This window comes from Limulus polyphemus, unplaced genomic scaffold (assembly GCF_000517525.1).
Source record: "Limulus polyphemus unplaced genomic scaffold, Limulus_polyphemus-2.1.2 Scaffold75, whole genome shotgun sequence".
Taxonomy (NCBI): domain Eukaryota; kingdom Metazoa; phylum Arthropoda; class Merostomata; order Xiphosura; family Limulidae; genus Limulus; species Limulus polyphemus.
The window spans coordinates 1,139,033-1,150,747 of NW_013665685.1; the positions used below are offsets into that span (position 1 = coordinate 1,139,033).

The 11,715-nt window shown below is 30.9% G+C and overlaps 1 protein-coding gene across 4 annotated transcripts in view; it reads left to right on the plus strand.

The window, feature by feature from the left end:
* The window catches only part of LOC106466697 (mitogen-activated protein kinase 14-like), a 65,413-nt gene that overhangs the window by 46,703 nt on the left and 6,995 nt on the right, over window positions 1-11,715 (plus strand). For 2 of the 4 annotated variants that reach the window (XM_013927013.2, XM_013927020.2), the window contains exon 12: window positions 740-2,088. The exons of the other annotated variants lie outside the window; for them this stretch is intronic. In XM_013927013.2, the coding sequence (XP_013782467.1) occupies window positions 740-798 (59 nt within the window). In that variant the 3' untranslated portion in view covers window positions 799-2,088. Of the gene's footprint in view, window positions 1-739; window positions 2,089-11,715 lie in introns of those variants that run through there. 4 annotated transcript variants of the gene reach the window in all.

Genomic DNA, 11,715 nt, shown 5'->3' on the forward strand with positions numbered 1-11,715 from the left:
CCTGCACTTGGTTATTCCATACGTCTCTCAATACATCATCTTAATTTGTTCGCCTGCACTTGGTTATTCCATACGTCTCTCAATACATCATCTTAATTTGTTCGCCTGCATTTGGTTATTCCATACGTCTCTCATACATCATCTTAATTTGTTCGCCTGCATTTGGTTATTCCATATGTCTCTCAATACATCGTCTTACTTTGTTCGCCTGCATTTGGTTATTCCATATGTCTCTCAATACATCGTCTTACTTTGTTCACCTGCATTTGGTTATTCCATATGTCTGTCTGTACAAGTTTTATTAAGTTACATAAAAACTTAGAAGTGTGTGTAGATCCTGAAAAATTATTTCAAGTACCAGAAAATTTATTCAGGAGGTCTTGCTATTAGCAGGCCACAATTACATGGGGAGTTTGTGTCTCATGTTTTTTTCTAATCCATTAACTACTTATCTTTATAATTCTCACCCATTGTTGCCACTGTCTAATACTGTTATTAGTTTTATGTAAAACATTGACTGTGATTCTTGTATAACAAATAAATTGTTTCCAGATTCTGATGATGATGTAATTAGTCTAATAGTTTTTTCATCAAAATGAATAAATACTTGAGCTCAGTAGGAATTATTTGAGTTTGTGACAAAAAAAAAAAAAAAATTATACACATATAAACTGGGATTTCCTGAAAGACACTGGAAGAGTCCCACATTAACAGGTTCGATCTTTCTGTTCCCCTTTAGGTTTAGTGTTTGATGAAGTCAAGAATTTTATTCCAAGACCTGGAAATCAACAACATTAGAGCTTACCTCTCAAGCTTCCTAAATCAGAGAGACCTCATCCATAAAAGAAGCCACTGATAACCTCTGTATTTGATAACTATATGCAGAGCTTTCATTACAGTTTGTTTTGGTGTATTATTATCTTTCTGGAAAGAATGGTGTTTGGAAAAACAGTTCCAGATATATGTAGGACTAGAGTAGAAAATTGATAAAACCCTGTGGACTCTTCCAGTCCTTTTATTTCAGAATATCCTGTTCCCTCTTGACTCTACTTAAAGTGACTCAAAATTTTATTAGCCAGATTGTTCTCAAATATTGTATTAGTTCAGGTTCATTTGCTTTGTACAAATTTAAGCTTCTTTGGACTGGAAGAGTTCTGCCTTGTTTTATAGATTTTATATTAGCAATGTTTCCTGATAATTTTTGAATGTGGAAGACATTTCTTCTACAAGTTTATTCAGTGTATTTACTAGCTGTTTGCCAGAGGATAATACACAAAAAAAAACTTGATTGGACAAATGTATTTTGAGCCATGTGTGCCTGAATTTTTGAAAAGAAAAATGTCCAGGTTTGAGTTCCATGTTTTAACCTGTATTTGAAGTAATGAACAGATATATTAGTAGTCATGGGTTGAATTTTGTCATTTCAACTCTACTCATTATTGTGGTAATATGGTGTATAACCATGCACAATGTTTTTTAGACTATTAAGTGAAAGATCTTTGATTCCTGTGTTTGTTAGTTCATAAGAAAAACTAAGGTTACAGCAGTAATTTTGTTGCTATTATTATTGATTTATCTTGTTTCGCATTACACCGGTTATTACAAAACAGCTTAAGAAGCATTGATGTTGCTGTATCGGTACAGTTGAAGATGCATTTGAAGTTTCAGCTCAGTTTGAAAATATGTTTAATTGTAGGTAACTAAAGCAGACAAAAAGTCCATACAAAATTAATTTGTTAGATATAAAGAATATGTGTAAATGGAATTACCATTCAAATTAGGTAACGAAAACAAATTTGAGAAAATGTATTAGTGTAAAAAAAAAAGGTTAAGTAATTGCGATTTAAATGAATATACTAATTGAAATCTTGTATGCAGTTTTATGTTTTAAAACATGTATTCTTATGTGACTGACTCTAATTAGATTTAGTATATACAGTAAAAGGAAATTCAAGAAAATATATGTAAAACAATTAAGATTTCAAAGTTAAGTTAGGAAAATCCTGTTTGTGTCTTTAACAGTCCATAAACACAGATCACATTGAAATAGTTCAAACTTTTCAAACTATAAACACGAAACTTGAAGAAAAAGTCAAACAACTCCATACACAAAATACCACCTAGCTATATGAAACATGACTGATTGGTATTTAGATTTAGACCTATTAGTAGAGCATAATGTGTAATAAGGAAAATTCTTATGTCGGGTTTTCAGAAGTAAAATTTTGGTATTTATAATGGAACAAATTTCTTGTATTTAATATCCTATTTTGCAGTCTAGAATTAATATAAGCATGGTATGCTTTCATATTAAAAATTTAGCATTGATGTTATTGTTTCTGAGTTATCAAAGCTACATTGAATACGTTTCTGTGTTCTGTTAATCCACTTTGCAAGTTTTGATAAAAATTATAACTGTAATTGAAAAACAGTTTTTCCCAATAATTTGCTCCAATACTTATATGAACAAGTGTTTTGTAGTCTGGTTTATCTTTTCAAAGTGAATAGTTTAATTGAAATAGTAAATTTTTTTTAATGCCAAACTGAATACTTATATTAAACATAATTAATGTTTTGTTTTTTTTAATAGGCTCAAAAAACACCAACAAAAAATAGACCTTACCTGTTCATGTGTATCAGTCCACAAACACTTCTAAAGATAAATTACATTATTACACTATGCAGAGATCTGTGGAGTTAACTATTTGATTTTGTTTCAGCTCATAAAATTTAAGATTATTGCTAAGCTTTGTTGTATTTGTATTAACACTTTTAGCTTTTAGTATTTACATTTTATTCATAAAAGTGTGAAAAAAAAATCAGAAATTGGAGCATTTGAAATTTGTTCTCGGTTAACTGTAAACAAAGCAGAATTGTAATATTTTAAGTAATTTAGGAAAATTGTGATAATATTTTTCCCCAGTTTTATAATTCTTCTTGTTAATTCATTTATCATATTGCCTTTTTTTACCAGGGTTCAACTTTAAAAGCCCAACTCCAGTATTTAACATAATTATTGTATTAGGTTATGAGGACTTTATGCTAACATGGGTTGTAGTGATAATTTTCGTAAAGGAGTTATAATCTATAGTGAAACTGCTCTGCTTTCTTGTTTTATTTTTCACATTAATTTTAAAACATTCTAAACTTGTTTATTGTATTTTTTTCATCCATATTTTAATTACCTTAGGCTTTCAATGAACTTCAAAACTAGGCATTGGACTAATGCACAAAAAACTTATAAGGATTTATCAATGTACAAAGTTGTCAAGGAAAGGAAATGGTTTGTTTTTTTTGAGAAAACTTATTAATACCATTCTTAGGTATTCATAGATATTTTTTGAAATAAAACTAACTGTACTAGAACTGTTTGATAATGTGATATGATCAGAATCTTTTGAACTGATTAGAGAATTAAATATACATGTATTTTTAATATGAAAAAATAGACAAATTTTAAATTGATTTTATGATAACTTCTTTTATTTTGAATACAGCAAAATCTTGTTCCACTTAGGTGGCAAAAGCCACTTGTTGGAAATATGTAAAAATTGGTTATACTCTTAGCACATTGGTAATGTTGGCATGTCAACATTTGAGAAACACTGTAGTTCAAGTGCAGAGTGAAAAATCATTTTGAACTTTTCATATGTAGGTGCTGTTTCATTTAAGTTAGGATAATGTTTTAGTGTTTGTGATTAATTAGTTAAGGATAACACTCATTACAAAATCATGAAAACAAAAACTGTTTACTATGGGATTTATAGCATAGGAAAAGAGTGAGTAGGTGTGTTTTTTTGTGTCAGATGATGGCAATAAGTAAACGTGTGTAAATTCTACAAGGTTAAGGATCTTGCAATGTTTGTTTTTTATTTTAAACATTTGTAATTATTTTATTCCATTATGCAATTATATTGTGAGAAAGTATTTTTTTTATGTACACCATTAGTTTCTAACAAATTACAAAAAAAAAAATAGTTCTAGGCAAAAATGTTTAGTAGACCATAAATGAATTAAAGATAAATATATGTTAAGTATGTTGGTAATTAGTAAATAATGCTTTTCAATGCTTTAGTCTGAATTTCACATTTCAGTACACATGGAATATAGCTTTTGATTACCTGGGTTGCAAGGTTTCAAACTGCTGTTGAATTTAGTCAAACTATTCTGTTATTCAAAAATTAAAGGTTTCATTTCTTTCACACCGTTCTGTGTATTCCTTTTCTTTAATATCTCAAGCATCAAATGGTATAGAATTCTAAGCAACTCTGTAAAGTACTGTTAAAAAAAGAAAAGTTGTAACAAGCCATATAATTTGAAACTATTATTTACGATGAAGTCATCCTATGATTTTACCCCAGAATCTTAGCAGTTTTTATCTTAAAACAACCACCAGGAGAAAATACTATAACACATCTAATGTCAGCTAAGTATGATCACACAAACAATTGATCTGTAGATCACATTTTGCCAGCATAAGGCATAAGTTGTTTAAGAGATTTCAACCATTATAGGAATCAGTAGTATTTAGTAACCTCTACATGTATCCATGGAGTCAGTAGTACTTGGTAACCTCTACATATAGCCATGGAGTCAGTAGTACTTGGTAACCTCTGCATGTAGCCATGGAGTCAGTAGTACTTGGTAACCTCTACATGTAGCCATGGAGTCAGTAGTACTTGGTAACCTCTGCATGTAGCCATGGAGTCAGTAGTACTTGGTAACCTCTACATGTAGCTGTCGAATCAGTATAGCACATAATGCCTTATATGTATGTGTGTGTGTGTGTGTGTGTGTGTGTGTGAGAAAGAGAGAAAGATAAATAGCATTTCAACCAGGATTATTTTAATTGCATGCCCAGTCGGCTTTATGAACTCTGATATTGAATAAAAGACCTTGTTGGTAGTGACATGCAACACACAAGTTGTGCAATAGAGACAAAATTATATTATTTTTATATGAAAACCATATAAGGTCAGTAAAGAAAGGCTTGTTATCATCAGTTATATTGTAACATATATATTGTTCAAATATATTTTGTAATGTTCAACCCCATTAAATCAGGTACTTTTATATTTGTGAACCAACTCTCACTATTAGATCTTGTAGATCTGTTGCTAAGTGGCTACTAACCTTAGATTTCCTGCTGCTAGATTTTAAGAAACTAATGCACTAATGTAAGTTAAGGTCACTAATGTGTACTTGTTCTATAGAAATCTCAGTATTACCATTACCAGACTCTTGGAAACCTTAGTACAGTTCATGCATGTTAAGGAGTCCACTTGTTCTGTATTTCTAGAGATCAAAGTATGCATGTTATTAGCCTTGGGAATTCTAGAATATCTGATACTAGTAATATAAACTTTAGTATAGCTTCTATTAACCATGTTGATTGTGTTATGTCTACTCATATCACAAGAAACCAAAATATATTAACTTCTAGAAACTAGAGGGTTATTTATTCATGATATATAGTAACAATTTGCATGTCCAGTCACCTTGACTTTGGCCATCCCAGTAGCTTGTTACTATGAAGGTTAAAAAGCCCTGTCTCTCTTCTTATAATTCAGTTGAAGTATGATTATTTGTTAATGCAGGGAGGAGCAAACTGTGTTCATAAGCCTCATTGTAATTAATGCCCTTGACTAGATTCGTAGTTATTTGCATATATTTTTTTATAGATATATATCTTATAATTCTACACTCAGATTTTTGTCAAACTCACATGTGCATATATTCTAAACTAGATATTATTTGTGTTCTGTTTTTTTTGTGTTTTGTTGTTGTTGTCAAACCCACATGTGCATATACTCAAAACTAGATATTATTTGTGTTCTGTTTTTCAACACATTCTTCGGCTCTGTTTTGAGTTCGTAAAAAGTGTAATACAAAAACACTAAGTCTGTAGTTGACTTATCGCTAGTCCTAGAAACCTTAACATACCTGCTCTTCACTGAACCTATTTGGGCTTACAAACCAAATATCTTAGAAACATGAGTGCAAATGTTACTAGAAAAAACATTTTATTAGTCCTATAAACCTTAACCTAGCTACTACTAATTCAGTGAAATTCTAATTCATTGACAACTAGAGCCTTAAAAACATAAGTATCACCACATTTATTTAGAAATCTTAATATGTGAACCACTAGATAGGTTCCTAAGAAGCTTAGTTTATATAATTTTATAAATTTCACTATACTCATACTTACCCTAGAAAACTTTATATAACTGTTGGCATTTCTATAAATTTTGGTATGTTAAGTATTAGGTTCATATATATAAACACACACACACACTAGATTCTTAGAATTTTATCATACTCTATTAGAATCAAAAAAGATTATAACTTCTGAATGAAAGTGGAGGGTGTATATTAATATGTTACTTTAAGTCACTATATAGAGTGCTGATGAGGTTGGTTGGAATATGACAGACGTAGTAATGGTTGAGATGCTATTTATATTATCAAATTGTTTGAATAACAACTTTCAGTGGGAACTGGAGTAACTTGAAGTGTACTTTTATATATTTTATTTAAGTCACAAATCCCTTTATGTAAACTAGAATCTTAAAAACGTTAGTTTTCTGCCACAAAAATCCAAGGAACATTATGATACACCTACTGCTGGTCAAACTTTAGCATATTTTATCATAGACCCCATGATACTATGTTAATTAAAACTTTTGCACATTTTTTTCATAAGTTAAAAAAAATATTGGTAGCTATATATTTCTAAAAACCATAGCATACCAGTAAATAGAAGCCCAAAACTCAATTCATCTAAATCGTTACATATAAGTTCTTTTACTATTTATTCTGTATGTTGTTTTTTTTTTATCTCGCATCTAAATGATTGTTAACCATGTAACATACATACCAGTAAAACTTTCATAACCTAGAAAATGAATATAACTTTATTCCGTCATATTCTAGAACATTTTTCAAAATTGTATGCAGGTGTTCTGTGCTCGTTACAAGTTCCCGTTGAATAGGATCTTCAGGTATAGTCTTATGTTAAAATATTATTAGGGGCTCCTTCTTTGTATTCTGAGTGAAGACCAATGTTGAAACACTTGTATCTTTGTTGCACTTGGTTGTTCTGAATTACTTCTTTTTGAAATTGCACTTGGAAGTGGCTGACAGTGGGCAATTCATGTGAATTATCAGGAATGCTCATAACATGCCATATTCATTTGTCAGATCAGAATTTGGTTAGAGGTTTCTAGGAGACTTGTGAAACTTGGAATTGAAATATTTGCTAAATACAGCAAGATCTTGCTCTCTGTCTTGTTCTATACACCAGATAACCTAGAGCAACCAGAACTTCTTGTGAAATTGGTAACAAACCATGGAGAAGCCATTGCAAAGGTGGTAATACCACAATTTTTCTGCTGACTGTTCTGTTTGTTATATGCATTGTGGTAGTCTCTGTTTGAGGTTGTTTTTTTATCAAGCTTTAATTACCAGATCAAAAATATTAAATATTTACCTGCTAGAAATAGTGAATGTGACTACCATAGAATAAGTTAAGTTGGGGCTGTGCTTGGCTTAGTGGTTATGTAACAGATTGTGGATCTGAGGGTCCAGGGTTTGCATCTCCTTACCACATAAAATAAATTTGCTCCACACTTTGGGGCCATGGATGCACTATAAGAGTGATTGTTAAACACTACTAACCTAAGCATTGATGGTGGGTGCTATTCATTAGATACCTTCCATCAGGTCGATTGGCTAGCTTTGTGCAAATATCCAAAGCAAACCAAATTCAGTCAAACTGTAGTAGAAATGCTGGTAGCAGATACCACAGTGTTCATTCTGTCTTGACTTTTGCTATAAAAAAGTGTTAATTTTTTTTGCCACTGGCTATTCCTGCTTTTTTAAATTTCTCAATAACCAGAAAACTGCCTAGTCTACTGGGGGAATTCTTATTAGATGATAATGACTACCAAGAGCTTGTTATAGTACCTGTTACTCCAGGCAATCTAAAGACTAAGGACACAGTGCTTACAGAAAAAACATATTCTATTTTATCCTAAATTTTCATTTGGAGTCGTGTTCTGCTATTTTTCCAAGTTTTTGTATATTGTCTGAAGATTTATACTACTTGGAGTTGCTGGCCAAATTTCTTTTTTCTTTATCTAAATATGTTTGCATAGTATGGAGTTTAATTGAAATCCATTTTAAGGTAAATTTCTGCTGTATTGTATTTAATTTTGTTTAAGTTTGTTCTAAACCTCCATTCAGTCTTGTTGTGTTGTCATCTACTTACCTAATGTTCGTTTTGGTTATTGTTTTAAATACTGAATTTTGCTTATTTTTCTTTATTCAATTTGTTTTGTTTTATTTAATTATATTTATTCTGAATTCACTTTGTATCATACCCAGTTTTATGTTATATCTGGTTATGTATAAATTTGAATTTATTTTGTTTTAATTATGATAACTTTGAGTAGTGATATCAAGTGTATTTATGGTGTATGATGTCTAATGCTTTTTATCTTGAATTTATTCCAGTTTTATTTCACTGCATTCCCGATTTGAGTTTATCTGGTGGTATTATTTTAATTTGTTATTTACAGATGGAGCCTGCATGTTTAATGAAGTTATTATTTGTTTTTCTCTTGTGTATGTGTCTTGGCTTTTTATGTGTTGTCAAAGGAGATTATTACAGAAAACATGATTTGATTACATTAGTTGCTTAAATTCTTCCTTTGCTTAAGAAGACTTAAAAGGAATGGAGTGTGTGGCAGTTAAAATCTGAGATTTTATTCTTCTTTCATGAGAATACAATATATATCTTTATTCTGTTATATATATTCAGAAATATATTTTTGATTTGTAAACTTACTTTAATCATCACCTGTAGTCAAGATTACAGACCACGATGATCATTCAAAAGAGCTTCTGTGCACTTGGTTAAGCTTGTTTGCTATCTCTTCCCATGGTTGGGGTATGCATACCTAATTGAAGGGCTAGAGCAGAGGCTTGTACAAGTTGGCATGAGCTGGGAGTTAATCTGAACCCAGAGTGTTTGTAATGAGATTAATCACTGACGTTGGCAATATTGGATTGTGATATACCAAAGAAGGACCTTGGTCTAAAATGAAAGTCTGGTAAATATAGATATACTTCTTTGTCAAGCGAAAAAGTTGTTTCTGTTTCTTCCAAAATCCAGTGCTTAAACCAGAGTTATAGAAACTGGCCAGCATTACTGTATGCTGTTAAGTGTTAGAAGAATACCAGTAGCATCTTGTGTAAAAATTAAGGTTTTTATTCTTTGTTGTACGCATAGTTGTCTCACTTTCACCTTTCGTGCTGATTGTATGAATTTTATTTTCTGCAAGCAATTTTTTTTAAACTTGTGTTACAATACCTACCTGTCTTTTACAGTTTTATTTGTAGATATATAAAAACTAAATTACTTGCTCTATACGCCTACGACTTCTAAGCCATAAGACATTTTATAGCCTATAAACAGTTAATAAATTCAACCTTTCAACTAAGACTATGTCGCTGTAGCCTAGCTAGCTTCATGAGTTATGGTATTGAACAAAATGCATTTTCATAAAATAAACAAGGTATAGTTAAATTACTTCTATATATATATATTCTTCTTACTGGAAACTTGTATTGGGATAGTGAAGAATAATGTGACGTAAATGATAACCAATCTTATTATGATGTAATATTACACACATACCACTTCTAAGTGTCATATTTGATGGAACATCTTAAGACTGTATCATTTCAGCATCATCACATGTTACCCTTTCATGATCTCAGTTACGTATTTAAGAACTTTTTGTGCCAAATATTTCTGAAACATTCGTTGCATTGCGGCCTCGGACAAAATGAAATGCTTATGTTCTAAGTATCGTTCAATAAATTATCTTAGTTTGACGAGTAATCCATCCTTTTTCGTTGATATACGCGAACTTTATGAGCTTAAGAAACTGTAGAAATAGAGATGCAACGTTAGCTGTAATGAAGTTTGAAGTACTGCTGTGACTGTACTTGTAATAATATATGTAAATATCATAGTATTGTCTGTTGTATGTCCATGTAACTACTTGGCAGGGTGTGGGTGGATCTCCAAATTTGGTGTGGAGATTCATTAGGTCCATGCGGGGATACATACAAATTTTCAGTTTTGCAGTTTTTATAGGCATTTTTACCACTACTTCCTCCCCGTAGATGGGTCTTTACCAAATTTGGTTTAGAGATATATTGGGTCCATGCGGAGATACGTGTAAAGTTGCGGTTTCACATTTCGTGTTTTTTATGCAGTTTTTATGGGCGTTTTTCACAATTACGTATAAGGGAAGCAACTTTTCATGTCCTAAGATAACCTTTCATTAATAATGAATTTACGTAACTTCCGTCCAGGTGACGGGTACTCCAACTAGTTACACAACAAATAGTATTGTGTCTCAGTTCTAATTTTGTTACATTACTTATATTTATTTCTAGTCACTTACTCCTTTCAACTTGTTAGACGTGGATTTTTTAATAGTTAGTGTAGTTCTATGTACTTGTAAATAATACATTATTTTACACGTAATTTCCATTATAATTAATAATGGCTACTGATAGAGTTGTTCAATTCGATATAATGCGCCATCTGTTGTACGTTTTTTCTGTTTATGGTACAGTTTATTGTTGTATTAAGCGTAACGTTATTTTAAAATTGTCTTTTTTTGCTTTACGAATAGCTCGTAAATGAGCTTGAACGCTTTCGTTTAATAAAAACATTGTGGGATTAGCCCAAACGTTTCTTTTACAATTTTTCCACAACTAAAAAGTTAATCTCAAAACTTATATGTGATAACTTATCTCCAGACTAAATTAAACATCTATCATGTTTTTCCATTTTCCAAAGTTGTGGTTCTAAATAAGGTACATTAGAGTTAAAAATTAAGTGATTTCAAAAAGCTTCAAAGTTTTCGTACATTGATAAAAATACGAGCTATAAGGCTCAAGTTAGTTATAATTTTTATTTTCTGCCAAATCCTCTCGATTTGTGCATTGAGTAGAGATGATTAAAACCTAGTTAAATTTAGCATTGTTAATGTTTGGATTAGAAGCAAAAAGAAATTCGCATTGAACACAATATATTTCCAAAGTCGTTTCAGCCTAGGGATTAAAAAATGACTCAATTCAAACCAGATAAATACGAACTGAGTTCACCTTCACTATCCTTAATGTGATTTCATGAGATTAATCTTGCTTTTATTTTATAACAGTCACATTTAATGTTTCAACATGTTTTGATGAAAGCCTTAATTCTATGTTCATTAGGAAACCCAGATTAGGGTTAGTGGCTATTTTCTTTCTTCTGCTCTCGTCTATTTTGGGTTCATCGTTGCTTACGTGGTATTACCAGCTACCACCGACATTATTTCCTGCTATGATGAATAGAAGGTATGGTTACAAATTACTCTGATTTAAATATGAAGTAAGACACGTTGTATATTACTGTTGTGTAAAAGGTTGAAATGTAAGACATCTTGAATATTAATATAATGTATATTTTCAAAATAATGACTATTTAAATGATTATAACAACATTCTGCTTCTGTTAGGGCAATTACACAATAACTATTTAGATATAAGGGTACCATACAAATAAGTAATTGTCATTACTGCAAGAAGAGATGAGTTTATATTCAGCCTACTTGATAGTTTTCAATTCTTTAAATCAAAAGAATTTAG